Source organism: Frieseomelitta varia, unplaced genomic scaffold (genome assembly GCF_011392965.1).
Source record: "Frieseomelitta varia isolate USP_RPSP 00005682 unplaced genomic scaffold, Fvar_1.2 scaffold_23, whole genome shotgun sequence".
Classification (NCBI taxonomy): Eukaryota; Metazoa; Arthropoda; class Insecta; order Hymenoptera; family Apidae; genus Frieseomelitta; species Frieseomelitta varia.
Window position 1 is genome coordinate 186,086 of NW_025109957.1, and position 16,724 is coordinate 202,809.

Sequence of the window (16,724 nt, forward strand, 5' to 3'; positions counted from 1 at the left end):
CACCTAATTACAACTCGTAAAATATATTTCCCAAGCAATTCTCGTAGAATTCAATTTCTAATTCTGTACCAGTTAGGATTTTCTTGGAGGAAAGCGAAGAAAGAAAAAAATCGCGAGATATGTTTTCTAAAACTTCTTCATAAAATTGGATAACTTTCCAACTGTGTACGTCTACAACTTCTTTATTTTTCTGACTCATTAAAACGTCTCTGATGAATTCTTAAAGCTTCCAAAAAAAGAAAGAAAGAAGAAAGAAGAAAAATAAAGAAACATCGATACAATGATGATGAATCGAACGATGAATTCCTCTCTCGACGGAGAGATGAACTGTTCGTTCCAGGGTGGAGATCGACCCAGAACGACCCCATGACGATCGCTCTAAGAGACGAGTAAGTACCACGGACCAGTGGCCAATGAGAGTGTCGGGCAGGGGCCTCGCTATCTAGAATCACTTGTTGGCCGATAGAGCTCGTCTTCGTATATAGTTGCAGTTGAAAAGCGAGGATCAGCCAGAGGCGCACTCGAGGCGCCACGAACACGAGAGCTGCGTTCGAACAGGAACGGAAGCTAGCCAAGGTGGCTGAAATCGGTGGACATCGACCAGACCGAGTCACCAACATTTTCCCTTCGATCCTCCTCGTCGTACGATTGTGAGTACCTTCTCTCTGATTTATCCTTGAATTTTAAACGCCATCATCTCGATTTCTTTTCCACCTATCGATTCCGGTTCAGTTGATTCGTGATTGGCCGAGAAAGCGGTTCGCGCGCTTTTTTTTTTCTTTCTGTAAAATCCTCCCTAATTGAAATCGATGAACGTTCCTAATTTCAGTATCATTCGTTGCACTGTTTATCACTGTGAGTGTTACGTGAGATTAGAAGACGTTGATCTCGTTTCAATTTCACTTGATCGTCCGATTTTTTGCGAGCAAGTGAAACAGAGAGCCGTTGCGTGTTTGTGATTGATATGCGTGTTATTTGTTAAATCGCGTGTCTGACCTGTATCTCGAAGGAAAACAAATATTTTATCGTTCTTAGTTCATCTCGACGAGGCTAAATTAGACTGTGGATTTTTATGCGTTTGTAGGAAATTTAAGAATGGAAAATTGAACAGAACGCTTATAATACAGAGTGTAAATGTAGTATTACTCCATATAATATAATATAATTTATAATATAATATAATATAATATAATATAATATAATATAATATAATATAATTTATAATATAATATAATATAATATAATTCCATATAATGCATAATATTTTTAAATTAATTTTCTATTTTTTTTAAGTTTAAAAATATGAATTTACACAAAAATCTGCACTGTATACATTATTTAGAGTTGAAAATACGACAAATTGAATCTTTAGTTTAATTTCTATTTTCTTTTCTTTTTGTTCTCTTAATGTTTTTATTTAGTAAATCTCGAGTTTGTGAGAAAAGTTTTTCTCTTTAGTTTGAGACAGAAAAATTATTTTCTAAACAGGTATATATATATATATACACACTGGTAGATAACTGTGTTATTTGAGATGTATTGTTGGAAATTTGAGAGGAAAATGATCTTTGAATTAGAATTTTGTGCTAAACAAATTTATGCGCGGCAATGAGAATGCAAATATAAATTTTGCAGTGGTTGTAACAGGTGACCCAGATTCGTTAGTTATTTTTAAAAGGACAAATAAGAAGTGAGAAACGTTGATAATGGGATATTAAACAATGATAACATCTTCCATGTTGCTGTTCGACAGGACGACACTAATACAGTTGATCATACGAAATTCCACATTACAATAGAAACATTATTTGAATCGTTCAAACCGATTAAATTACTTTAATTATAATATACTTCGTAAATTAAAAAGTAGAGAAAGCATTGGCATTCATGATTATTTGATTTTTTTAACAAGTTCCTTTTTGACAAGTAAACTCATCCAGTTTATATTTAATATTTTATATTACACTTATATTTAATATTTCATTTATTTATTTCGTATTTTGTAAACATACATATATTTTGAAGAGTTGAGCACAACGATTACGTTCCTGAACGAATATTGAAAAATTCGCAAGAATTCGGTTTGGATTAGGTTCGTCTTTCGCGATGAAATACAACATCGTCAACAATTATCTTTATTAATGTGTTACAGTCTGTAAACTAAAATCTATAAATTATTGGCGCAAAGGAAAACTTCGCAACATTGGCTGAAGCGAAGATTTACGTCAGTTTAATATCAGAGTACAAACAATTATGAATAATACATGCGTATTTCAAAGTCAATTGAAGTTCACTGTCAGAACAGAAGACGTGTCGCCATCGAATGAATCACAATTGAAGCCAAAACTGTTGAACGAGACAGAGGTTCGAGAAAATGTTTTCCAATCACGTTTCTGCTTTTGTTTGCCTCGTTTTGTTTTCATCGTCGCGCGTCGCTCGCGTCTCTGAATTCTATTGTTAACCGCAATTACGATAGCTCGCAGATTGCAAGTTCTTATGCATTTCTGGGGAGACTCAAGAATCCAAGAATGCGAAAAATACAGAATACATAGAAAATATACACAAATGTATTTTCATTATATATATATAATCGTTGAAAAGTGTGATTAAAATGATAAAATAAAATGATTGAAATAAAAAGTTTAATATAGCAAGAGGCAAGCTTGACATATCAATCGTTTAATTTTTTTATATTAAAAAATAATACTTCACTTTCGAAAGCGTAATAAAAAAAAAAAAAAAAAAAGAAAAGAAGGAAATTATATAAAAATCCACAGTCCAGTAATTTTTGATTTTTGTAAAACTTTTTCTGTAACTTGATCATATCCCTGTCTGCTTAGAAAGTAGAACTTTCACACGTTTTCACGCTGAGAGATACGCGCTTTCGCGTTCATTTTCAAATCGAATATTCCCGCTGGAAATATGCATATTATACGTTTTTATCGAACGAGCAGAACTCGCGTTCAGTTCTGTGCTGCAAATAATAGGTGACGCATTCGTGACACTTTCTTGATCGTAGCTGTGCATGCTGTTATGCAACGGAACAATTTTAGAAAAGACCGAATTAGATTAGACATTTTAAAATACCTCGGATAATATCGTGCAGTTGCACGTATGACTATTTTAATAACTCATGTTATATCTATCACATCACATTGTAATTCATTTAATTATTATTATCTGTCGATGTTATGTTATATTATTTCTGTCATTATTTTTGAAAAATTCCAAAATCAGTGGCTCGAAATTTAAGTTTCTGCAAAGGTTTCTCTCGAAGAAACTGCAAACCACAATTTACATAGAACCTTAATTGAATTACGGAATATTTTAAGAACCCTAGCAAGAAAAAGGAATAATAATTGAAAAGATGAAGGCAAATGAAGAACATCGATAAAAAAATATTTTGACGTTCTTATCAAGCCAGCAACGAGAGGATTTTATTATTGATTCGATTTTAACGACCGATTGTTTACTGGTTTACGTGATAATGATAAAATTATGAATTGGCCACGTGATTTAAATGACGTGGAGGCAATAAACGTTAATAAACATTTTACGATAACGTTGACTATATACTGAATGAAACCGAATGAAAACAATGATGGAGTCGTATTAAAATTATCGACTCTTGCAGCAACGTCTCGATAATTGCCTATAATATTTTCGAACGATAATTTTGAACGATCGTAGAGCTTTTATCTAAAATTATTATCTGAATAATAAACGCATTGGTACACGACAATTTTCGCTTTTTGTCGCCGAAGTAAATCGTTAAAATAGCGAAATTTAAACCGTTCTAGTTACTAAAAATAACGCGGTTGGAAGTAAGGCAACGATAGACGATGAACATCTATACATACACGCGTGCAGGTTGCGGTATTTGTTGCGAAATGTTTAAACAGAAGTAGCGTATGTAACATTCGTTCCAAAGTAATTCGATTGCTTCCACGTATAAATTCAATTTGTCCGATTTATGGTTATTTCTGTCACGATGTGGTTCGTATCAAGTGGCCTCGTGATGAACCTGCCTAAATATAACACGATAAAACTATTTTTTTTTTTTGTTTAATGAAAAAACCTCGTTAATTTTGAAACTCTGATAAAGAAATATCTTCTGAAGGAATGAAGAAAAAAGAATTTACACGTGAATAGATTAAAGTCACACGAGTTTTACTTACTTTTGTTTACTTTTTTGCTGTATTTCTTATAATATAATTGATTTCTGTTTCTTTCAATGTTTTAATTTCATCGCATACTACGTGGCTTGCGAAATGATAGCGGCATTATATAGTGTCGTGTTAATGATGGCGAATGAGCAATAACAAAGCTGCCTGAGCTATTCGTGAAATTCTGTCACGTGTCAATTTTACAACGTAAAACGAGCGGAAAAACATCTTGCGACGGAGTGATGAATCTTCTTGATTGACTAATCGCTGCTATATCTGTTGAAGTTTCTTTTGAACTCGATCTATGATACATCGCCACCATTTGACCTTGCGAAGTGGTTATACACAGTGCACCTTACGTAATGTTCTTAAATGAAAACGTCGATACGATTCGTTCGATACGTAAAAATTTGTCATTCATTGAAAAGATACGGTCGTCACTGCAATACATTCTCGAGTGTTTTTTTCTAGCTAATTCTAGGAGTAAGTGGAAAATCTTGTATAAATTTATAGCGTAAAGATGTGTCGTACAACTAATTGAGTCACTCGGTACCTATATTGATGAACTTCACGAATTGAAATGCAGTGAAAATAATAAAAAATAATATAAAACAAAGTAAAATTTTAGAGTAAAGCTGACGATTATTATTAATCTCTTAAATAAATAATTGTTACTAATAAATAATAATGATTACTAATGTAATTATTACTATATTTTTGCACTAACGTGCAAAATCAAAGTTAATCTGTTTCAGTTCTGAGTGATTCAATTACAAGTCTATTTTGTGTAATTTCGAGACTTTATGAAACTATCTTGGAACCGGTTTGAAAAAATAAATATTTGATAGTGAAAGGACTTGAAACTTTTGAGATTAATCAGTAGCAACGATTTCTTCAATTTTAAAATATCAGTTTACAAAATTAGGTATCAAAGTATAAAATTTACAGAGTTAAATATAACATTTACAAAAATTAAGTATCAAACGATAAAAGTATGAGATACGAGTTTGACGTAATAACGCCATCATGAAAAAAATTAAATTCACACTGAGATGGAAAAATATAAGCCAATTCTCAGAATATTCGCGATATCTAAATTTTTGTTAACACACGTGGTTTTTCAAATTACTAAAATATTACGTTGACCTTGACACCATAATACCAACGTGATAAATGAAATTTACACTCAGGTGAAAATATATAAATCATGTCATGAAAGATGTTTTAATTTTGGTGGGCATACTATTTTAAATTACAAAATTATCTTTCTATTTCGTACTCAAATATATCTTTATTCAAATAATTTCTCAAAAATTTTCTAATCTTTGTATGTTAATTAACGTCACAAATACAAATTTCAGATTATTTTTCATTTTATTTGAATAACTAAGGACTACTCGAGTAAGAAATCACTTGAGTAATTTCACATCAAATAAAGTTACCTTCCTTCAAAATAATAACATTGAATTAAATTACAAATAAACTAAATTTTAACGAATTTTCGTCGTTTCGAATTATTTCTCGTTTTATACAAAATAAAGTTAGACGCGTTTCGCGTAGTTTTATTCAAACGATTTTACTTATCCTTGGAAGGTGTATTTCCGCTTTGAAAATGTTCGAATTGGTTCGGACACAAAAGAAATTCAATCTTGAATGCAAAGGCAAGAAACGGTAAAGATGCCGGCCGGTCGAGCGAGCACGTGATACACGCGTGACGGACAATCGTTCCGTACGATCTTCCTCGGTTTTCTTTGTCCCGTTCTCTCTACTCGCCGAGAGAAACGGCTAAGTTTGCTATTTCGTTCCGCACTGTTTGGCTTTTACTGGCTTTTATGACACGCCGCGAACGCAAGTGAGACAGCTAAAACAACCGTGTTCGTTTTCGTTCGAATTGTTGGCTAGATTACGTAACTTTATGAGAATTCATATTTTTGAGAATGCTCGAGAGTGTAAACTTATTTGAAAGGAATAGAAAAGAATTAAAGTTTTCGCGATTGAAATAAATTCAGAGATTTTTTTTAAATATTTTTAATTCGATAGGAATCTGCAATGTCTTTTTTTTACCATTAACATTACTAAATTCGAAATATATCATGGATTTGTAATATATCATTTCAAGCTTTTCAATTCTGTATTACAAATACGAAATTTCAATCTGAATAAAGTGTAAATCTTTAATCTTCGTTCAAAGTCATCATTAATATAAGGAAACTTGAAATATTTAAAAAAAAATCAAAAAAATTTCCGTATACTCGAAATAAATTTGAACGATTTTCTTTAAGTATTCTTATTATAGTATTTGTTATTAACAATAACTGAATTCAAAATATCTCGGAATTTAAAAAAAAAAAATAGAATTTTACTATAAATCGTACAATTGATTCGTTATTCATAATAAAAACACAATTCGTCATAATAATCAGTACAATTCAAAATTCATCGTTACGACCAGATCTTTAGATAATTCAAAAATCGCAAAGTTTCGTTTCTTCTAAACTGCGTTCGTGTTTGCATTAGTAAGTGATTTGAATCTTTCGAACAGATTTCGCGGGCTTTGTATAATCGGCGAAACGAGGAATCGAATCGAATTGTTGACACTGGAACAATGGAACGTTTCATTGTTGGTACGCATGAACGCGAACAGCGGTTCTATAGGGCGGGGCGCATGCGCTCTGCGGGAAGACGCTCTGGCGGGGTGGGGGAAGGGAGAATCTCACAGGGAGTCGAATTCGGGTAGTCGATCGTATAGGAAGTATACGTTTGCGACCGTTCGTTTGGTTCATTTACTTTACATACTTTCCGAAATCGACGTTTTTCACCTGTCAGTCGGTCACGTTCGATCGATCGTTTTCAGCAATCAGTTCGGCAATTACTTGGCCCACTGTTACGCACTGACGCGAACATTTCTCGCCACGCGTCCGAAAGTAAGCGTTATCGATCGCACGGAAGAGTAGTTGTTCCGTCGTTGTTCCGCGAATTTTTCAAAAAAGTTCATCGCGTCGTGGCTGCAGGCAGCCCGAGCATTCGAATTTTCGAACAACGAGGAAAGATGGGCGTGGATGTGTTCACCTTCCTGTACGAGAACTTGCGAGTTGAACGTTTCAAGAAGTCGTATTTGGGTAAGTCGTATGTACTTGTAATCACTCGCCATTGGCTTAGATATTGGAGCAATTGAAAATGATTCACATTGAAAGTGCAGAACCTAGTCTCGTGTCATACATCTAATTTTGATAATTTTAATTTAATTTTAACATAATTTTAGTTTAATTTAGTAAAAGTAGTTTTTAATAATTTTAATTTTAGTAGAAATCTACAAATGGTATGATATTTGAATATTTGAAAGATGTATGTATTTAAAAAACAGCGTCGTTTTAATTGGAGAATAAAATCACTGAGTACAATTCGATTTTATGCTAATAAATTGGAGTCATTCGATGAATGTCAATAAGAATTGATAGATCATCTTTTTTCATTGATATAAACAAATGTCATTATGTGTAATTTTAGGAACGGTATATTTGAAAGGTTGGCCAACACTGTCATAACTAAGAAAGTCTTACTAGATGATAAAATATAGCTTATCGGTTAATTGTCAATAACTTGTCTTTTTTTTTTATTCAGAGTATCTTCAATGAATTGTTTAAAAAGAAAACGTGTGCATTTAACTAGTTTGAGATTGTTAGAGATTGACATTTAATTAATAAATTTTCGCGTATTCAGATAATACAAGACAAATTTATTTACAAAAAAGAGGACTTCTGAAATACATATGAATAAGTTCAGCAGTTTACTGCATCTGTCACAACAAAATCAAAACAATTGTAATTTTGTCGACAAACATGTACAAATACCTAATTTAAAAAAAATTCAAATTACATTTCCATTATCATATGTAATGATCGCATTATATTCTGTTATTTACTGAATCTAGACACATTAAAATACGCTTGCAGATTTGTCACTAATCAGATTATTATTTAAAAATTATTTCTAGTCTTGATAATGATATAAAACATTCAATAACAATTTATATTTCTTTGCGCATGTTTACAAAGAGTCTGAAGAACATACATTATAAATATCACTGTTACGAAAAATTTCATTATCGATAACTAACATAGCTTACTTCGTCTGGAAATTATATTTCCATAATATATCTTTCCGGTCTTTATAATAATATTGAAATAACATATTTAATGTATATTTTTAGAAAGCTCTTGAAGAATATACATTTTTTAATTTCATTATCGATAACATTCGATCATTAATTTGTTATTCCGACACAGAAATCGAAATCTTAACAGTGTTTTGCCGAGATGATTCGAAAGGTCAGAGTTTCTGGAACGTCAGGCTCTATCTGCACTTGCTCCGAATTTCTAATCAATACTGCGACATCGAGCCTTTGATAACTCTGTTTTGACGTCACAATCAGAAGGTTAAATGTCACGCTTAAGAATATTGAAAAGACAAATGTGCACGTTCTCAGTAAAAATATAGCTTTCCCCCGTTATGATATTTTAAACACGAAGTTCAATATTATTGAAGCCTTGATTACTAGCACTAATTGGTTTACAATATATAACAAGATATTCTGCGTAGGAATCATTACTATCCAAACGATAATAATTAAAACAAATAGATTTTTGTCTAAATAAAAATCGGTATTAATTTCGACAAAAATACCTGTATCCTTTCGGTAATTATGAAAAAGGAAAATCTGATATAATACAAAGTTTTCTCATCTTTCTTTTCTTTTTAAGAATACACGTCACTAAAAAAGTGTAAGAATAATTTAAATAAAATTGAAAAATCAGATAAGAAGATTCGTATCTTTACTTTTCCAAATTATCCCAAGTGAAATTCAAGGAACGAAAATCGATTTATTCTTTTTCTGTAGTTTTGTGGTAAGGAGCAGCGAATCGAAGAAATGGAAAATTTATTATCGATAAGACAGGCCACGTAATACACGTATTTCTTTCGATTTTTAGCGAGTAATGTTGTTATCGCTATAGTTTCCCCTTTCTTTTTTTATCAGGATTAAATGTTAGTTATTAGATTATTTGAACGGAAAATATGCGAGATTTTTATGTTCGATTTATTGCTTTCATTTTCGTTGGACAGAATAAATTAAGCTTGAACAACGATGAATAGATTCAATTATACTGATATTAAATCGAATTTCCTCTTCGGAAGATTTATTCTGATATACCTATGTTATTTCAACTGAAAATTCTTTGTACATTTAAATATTGAAATCTTCAAAAAGTATGATATGATAAAGTAATAGTACATTGTTCGTAAAAACAAATTGCAGCATCTTGAAAACGAAATCGCACAATTTTTTGATTAATTAAGAATAGGTAACAAGAACAGATAACAGAAAAACAAATAAATAAGAGAGAATTTAAAGAAGATAAATTTCAAATTTCAATTCGATAAAAGTTAAGTGATTAATAACATAAATTGTTTTTTATTTTCTAAATTTTAATAGTCCAAAGCACATGTTTGATATCCAGATTCGTCCAGTTCCAATTTATAAGTGTTGCAATTGGAGCAGTGTAATGAAATTTTTGAAATAATGAGTGTAAACATTACAGAATAAATTATGGTTGTTAGAAATTGGTATTGGTAATTTGATGCAAGAGCAATAAAACGAAAGAGAACTAAATAACTCCTTTTTATGTAACAAATGCTGATTGAAACATCGTAAAATTTAACTTCATAAAATAGCACAGTGTGTTTTACATTAGAGTAATGTTTTCACACCAAATACCAAAATTTTGAATATTTTCTTAAAAAATATATTCTTAAATTTATTTAGAATATATTTCTTAAATTTAATTGATAAACTTTTCAACTGTAAACCTAATTTTCAAAATAAAATCCATTGTAACATTCATCTTTGTATTTGGTGAATTCACTATTTTTGTTTCGACTTTGTTTAAACAAATTGTTTCAAAGAGGAAAAATGTCAGGAAGAATAAATATAACGACTTCACGAATACACGCGAAAATTTTAACTCGCTTATCTTCAAGGATATTTTAACTGTTGAACATCAAATATGAGATGACAATATTTTCATAACAGCCTTGTTTTTGCCGTTGCCTTGTTGAATATAGTAACGTAAATTAAAAATGTAGAACATAAATTTCGTATATTTTCAAATGTCGGACATAAAATGTTCAATACGTTAGATATTTCATTTGTACGACTCAACATTTTGAATATTTTCAAGATTAAATAGTTCTGTTTTACTGTAGAATATTATTTTGTAAAATGATATTATAGTTGTGTGAATTTCTATTAAATTAATCGCTTTCTTATTTAATTGGAAATTTTCTTCATCGATAGCCCAATAAATTTGTCAATTTTCTTAATTGAACTTTATTGCTATAATCAATTGATGGACTTGCTCGTGACCCATACTCTTGAATTCAATTCTAATTGAGTCAATACCCTTTTATTTATAACTGTGCCCGTTTCATAGTTACATTGATCTAATAACACGCTCCTTATTTTTGATTTGAGTTATTTAAAAAATAGAAAAGAAAAAATGAGAATTGCCAATTCGGTATATCATGTAATGTTATATATCAGTAAAAAAGAAAATAAGGACTATTTTTTTCAACTGATTATTATTTTTTATCTTATGACGATCATTTGAATTTTCGAAATGTAAAGATAACATTTTTCTTGGATATACATATGTATAATGTACGTTCTTTTGTTCTATTATAGATATCGTGCATTATTATATTGATACACAAAATATATGCAAAGATAAGTTAACGAAATAAAATTTATTTTTACGTTCATGAAATAAATGGCACATTTCAGAATTTTGAAGGACAGTTTAAAAAAAAAGAAACCTAAATATTGGAACAAAAATAATTGATGCTTAATAATTTAAATTATTAAGTTATTAAATATTGTAATGTTATGTAATAATTAAATTTATTATAATATAAGACTTATTAAATATTTGATTCTATTGTATATTTGATATATATTTTAAACTTTTTTTTAGTAAATTAGATTTTCGGAGATGCTTTGAATGCAACTTTAAGAATAGTCTTTTTTTTCTATTAGATTCAACTATCATTTGTTGTATGCAAAGTTGCTTTCATTTCATTTTGATTGTCATTTTTACAAACATAATTTTTACAAAATTTCAAACTCTTATAAAAATATAAGAATAATCGAATATAATAAAAAATACTTATTTCACTATATTAGGAAACTTGTGATTCACAATTAATTGAAGTAATTTACTAAGTCTAGTAATTTAGTTTAATTGAAACAAATGAATTTGAAACATATATGTAGATCGTAATAATTCTTTTATTTCGATTAATATTATCTTCGTTTAAAGTTACCATTAAAAATCGGACATTTCACGTATAAAATATATAATATTGCATTTAAATTATCAAATATGGTATATATTGAAATAAATGTATTTGAAAACATATTCACAATAAAATATCGTACAAGAGAGAAATGTATCGAGACTGGAGAAAAATGGCAATAAGTAATCGTTGATTGCATGAAATAAATTATTTATCGGTTGTAACTGTTGTGTCCTACATCGATCTAGCGTTGAGCCTGCGCATTTCTCTACTTCCATTTTGTTACCTTGCCTATACGTATGTAAATATGCTGCGCAGGACAGAAATGCCAGAGTGAAAGTAGTGGAAAAGTACTGGACACTTGGAAGGGTCCTGTCTTGCTCACTATACAAAGAGATAGGGAACTCGAAGGGCAGCCCTTGGATAAAGATGGAAAAATCTAGCTTTGTTCTTAATTTGGGTCCAACCTAAGAAACCCTGGATTTTTGTTTTCCATCTTCCGTATGTACAGATGTTTCAGTGAATTTTCCACCGAAACTAAAAATTCTTTTTGAAATAACGACTCTAACTAGTTAAAGCTTGCATTTATAATATAATATTTATAAATTTTTATTTATAAATATTATGTTCCATGAAGCGATCACTCTGACAGTTCTGTTGTTAAATATGGAAAATGAAGAACAGTAAATTGATTTTGTGATATCTTATAGACCGGTGGAATTATATGTCTGGTAAGAAATATTCTAGAAATTTGCAATTCAAAAAAAAAAAAAAAAAACACTGTCGTAGATTGACATATACGTAGCACGTACGTTAACGCTGATCTAATCATAATGTATAATCGTTGATGATTCGAGTGCGAATGATTTCCGAAACTACACCTCTAACGTGAATGGAAAATTCGCAAATAAATTTCCAACTGATAAAACAAGAAACGTAGCACGCACGTACTTCAATTTTTCCCAATCCAAGTCGAAAGCCGTTATTTAATTCCGTGTCACCATCCAAAGATAATATCTTATTTAAGCTGTGATTATTTACGACACCGTTTTATCAAACGGAAATATCAATAAACAATTACGCCTGTGGAAAATCGGCGAACACGTCAGCCAGGCTTAAAACTCTTGACGACGCGCAATAACAGCGGCCACGTGAAAAATCTCTCTCCCTATCACGCAACCGAGATACCGAAAGTGTCTGAACTTTCAAATGTGCTCAATGTCCGCCGAAATTTACAAAACGTTTCCGATTATTATTAGATTTGCAACGTTTCTCAATAATACGCGGTATCGTGCAGCGTTTGGCAAACAGAAAAAAAAAAAAAAAAAGAAAAGAAATCATGCGAAGAATCGGCGAGCGATAAGTTGGAAACGCGCGCTGCGCTGGTGAGCTGGCATGCAGCGGCGCGGTGTCGCGGGGTGAGGGGCCCGGACGAGCACGTGCTCACCGAGTGATAGAAGTTTTTTTTCTTTGATCGAATAAGGTGACCCTATCCTGATAGTGGGGGTCCCGTAGCGAATGAACGGAGCTGGCGGAGAATCCGCTGGCGCTAATGAAACGAGGACGGAGAATCCACGTTGCAGGCATGGCGTTGCGTAGGAACGAGAAGAACAGAAAAATCGAGAAACTACGATTGAACAGGGAGAGAGGGAGCTGTGCAACGTACAGGTAGACGAAGAAGAAGAGCGCAGATGCAAGGGAGTGGGGGGTTATGTGTGTACTGTGCGTAAGGGGAATGGAAAGAATGGTGGGAGCTGGATGGGAATATGAAAATAAAAAAAACATGTGTGCGTGCATGCGTGTATGTGAAGAGAGAGAGAGAGAGAGAGAGAGAAAATTGTAATGTTTTGTATCATTAAAACATAGAAAATAGATCGGTAAGATGAAGAAAATAACGTGTAGGAGAAAAAGAGCATCGAGAAAGATAAATATAAGTAAGAGGAAGACAGTCAAAGTGCACGAAACGTGGAATAAAAATAGCAAAAAAATGCGGCGAACGTAAGAGAAGGATAGCGCGAGCGTATCATAAAGGTACGTACGCAGTTACACAACGTAGAAACGATCTCGCATTATCAGTTGTACGAGACATCAAACAAGAGACCATTATATATCGCAATTTGTAGCATCGTAGCATACGTGAAAATTTCCAATATCTCGTGGATAAATTTCGGTGTGTACGGTGGTTAAGGAATGAGCGAGAAAGGGAAACGAACGAGGACGTTTCGCGAAGAAAAAAAAAAAGAGCAGAATCCTCAGAAATATGTGAACATTGTGTATAGAACGTTCGAGCAAGACAGACGGTTACTTTCGAACGGATGAAAGAGCTTCAGATAAATCCACCGCGAGAACGTAGAAACATAGGAACGAGGGGCTCGCTGGTTTTGAACGTGCGAGAAAGAGAGAGAGAGAGAAAGAAAAAGATGGAAGCCAATGTGTGAGAACGTGGTAGTAGCCTCGAGCGAGCGCAGGAGAGGGGGGCATGTAGAAAAGAGAGAGACGATAGAGAGAGTTCTGCAGTCTGTAGCGCCGGTGCTCGCGTTCAGTCGTCTTCGTTAATTTGAACACGCTCCTCGGCCTCGTCTTTTAGCAAGCCAGTCTTCTCATATAACGTAGAGCGACCGCTCTTTTGTTTTTCCTGTTTTTTTTTTTTTCTCTCTCTTTCCACCAGCGTGAGTTTCCAAAGGTGAATGCACCTGTACGAGCGCGGCTTTCAACGAGAATTCTATCGCGACTAACGTGATTGCAAACATACATCCCTGTAATTCGTCGAACTCGACGAGACGTTTTCAGTTCAACTTCGTGTTCGTCGCGGAGGATCGGTATAAGTAATCGCGTTGAATGCGTGGGAAATATCGTTTCCACCGCGAGCGCAGCTGTTCCGCTTTTGCGTGTTGAGAATGTTCCTCGTCGCGCCGGTCGACAACAATCGTTGGGCATACACTATGCACGGATTGGAGAAGCCTATGGATCACGTATCCGGTAATGCTTTCATCCATATCTATTGCGAATGATTGCAAACGATTCTTATCGTCAGACGTATGTATGTGTGTGTGTGTGTGCATGAAATTGTAAATAATTGCATTCTCGACGTACGTTTCGAGATTACAAAATTAGACACTGTTTTTTGAAACGGAAATTTTTTTTAACACTTTAGCCCGTGATCTAACTGTGTCTCTTCTGTGTCTTTGAGAATTCAAGCAAGCATATCTAGCGTAAATAATTCATTGCAGTTTGAGGTTTATATAGTAGTTGTTAAAAATAGGAGATGATCGCATTATTAACATTTATTGTGAATTGTTTTCTCGCATAGCAATTGCCATTTCATTTATGAAAATATAATTACGAATCGATTACATCTTGCTCACACGTCCAGCAAAACTTGTGAAAGTTGGAGAACGGAATTCTTGATATTTATATATATTGCAGGTTTCACGTTTTACGATATATCGATTTCTTCTTACAACTTTTATATTTAAACCCAAGTATTTTCTCTTATTGTGCGTTGTGTTTCTCCTGTGAAAATGTAGAATGTACTTATTGTTAGTACATTCATTTCCTAGAGTATTGTCCTCTTTCACATCGCGTTCGTGTTAGTTGGACACTGCGACGATATTATTCAACGCAAGTCGTATGACTTACGTCGTTACAAATGAAAATTGGACCTTATCTAAAATGTGTCAAATGCATATTAAGATGTAAGCCTGTTGCATGAAATTGAATACTATTATTGCTCCTATCAGTTATCTGGGTCAGGGTAGAAATCTTTAAATCACTCAAGATCGTTTTATCAACGATCACAGGATTTTAACGAATATGACGTGGAAAAAAAGTTTCTAATTCACTTGCAGAAAAATATTGACACCAATTAGGTAATAAAATATAATAAAATTGAAAATTCTTGGTAAATTCGAGATGTAAAATATTCCATTAATCGTAATACTGTAAATACTTTACTTTCTTGAAATTTTGTAATATTACATTGTCTGGATATAACGATGGAAAAATATTAAAGTATTATATAATCTATAACGTAGCTGTAACGATGTTAAACGAATCTATGGAATTTTCTTTTGTAGTCTGTTAAAAGATAGAAATTATTAATATAAATTAATTGAAAACAATTGCAGATAAAGTATCACGTTAACGCTATTTAATTAATATTTTGTATGCAGCAGAAATAGTGAAATTTTACCATTAAATGAAACGTGCAGTCGAGAAGTGATTTTCCACGCTTTTGTCAGAGGCTGTGAAAATAAAATGCGTGGTAGGGAATTTATTTTTGTGTACTATTGAAAGACAGAAAAATACGGTGAAACGCGCGGCAGAGAAAATTTATTACGAAATATTTTTACACACCACAAAGTACAAACAAATGAATATTTTGTCCATGGACTTTTATTTTTAAAGGCAAAGTAAAATTTTAAAAAAAATTTAGAAACTGATAAATCTATCATTACATGTCTAAACAAGAGTATAATTTGAAGTCATCAACCTTTTTCGAAAGCGTTGAGTGCATATTTATATCAAAAATTGTGAAAAACACTTGACATTTATTCGTATCTTTCAAATTATTACTTCAAATTACGTTTTCTTACGGTATGAATAAAATATTGTGTTTTTTAACTCAAAGTATACGCTTAAAATAATATGCGTTTTAAAAGTAATATTTAAAATAAAATATGAGATGCTTTTGAGATATGACGTATAATTTTTATAGTACAATTTTGATCTCAAAATTCTCATATGTATAATGTCATTTTATTTGTGTTATTATTTCAAAGAACTAACGCTAGCTTCAATTTTTTTTATTATTATTTTTTTATTATTAAAATTATTTAATATCTTTTATTTCTCTTATGATAAAAATTTTATCTCAACACTCTTCTTCTAGTATTTTATAATTTCAAAGAGCTAATTAAATTAAGAGTAAGAAAAGAAAAGTTGTTATATTGTACGATCGTTATGAAACATAACGTCGGGAAATGATCGCGTGATATTTATGAGGTGTAAGTTTTGCATTTTATTAAGAAAATTTTTTTACGGAAATAGACGACAGTCTGGAAAAGAAGCTGGTTTGTTTTCAACGAATATGGAATATATTTAAATGACTGAGTCGTAGTTATGCAATACGTGCATGTAGAAACAATTTAGTACGTAATTCAGGATTCTGTTTCATCATTTATACAAATAAATTATAAATATAATAAA

General features: G+C 31.9%; 1 protein-coding gene across 4 annotated transcripts in view; it reads left to right on the top strand.

Moving 5' to 3' along the window:
- The first annotated feature begins 489 nt into the window (after positions 1-489).
- LOC122527677 (peroxidase-like) overlaps positions 490-16,724 on the top strand; it is a 47,252-nt gene continuing 31,017 nt past the window's right edge. For 2 of the 4 annotated variants that reach the window (XM_043652055.1, XM_043652057.1), the window contains exon 1: positions 14,024-14,495. In XM_043652055.1, the coding sequence (XP_043507990.1) occupies positions 14,414-14,495 (82 nt within the window). In that variant the 5' untranslated portion in view covers positions 14,024-14,413. Of the gene's footprint in view, positions 651-6,911; positions 7,286-14,023; positions 14,496-16,724 lie in introns of those variants that run through there. The other 2 variants (XM_043652059.1, XM_043652056.1) reach the window with 2 other exon arrangements.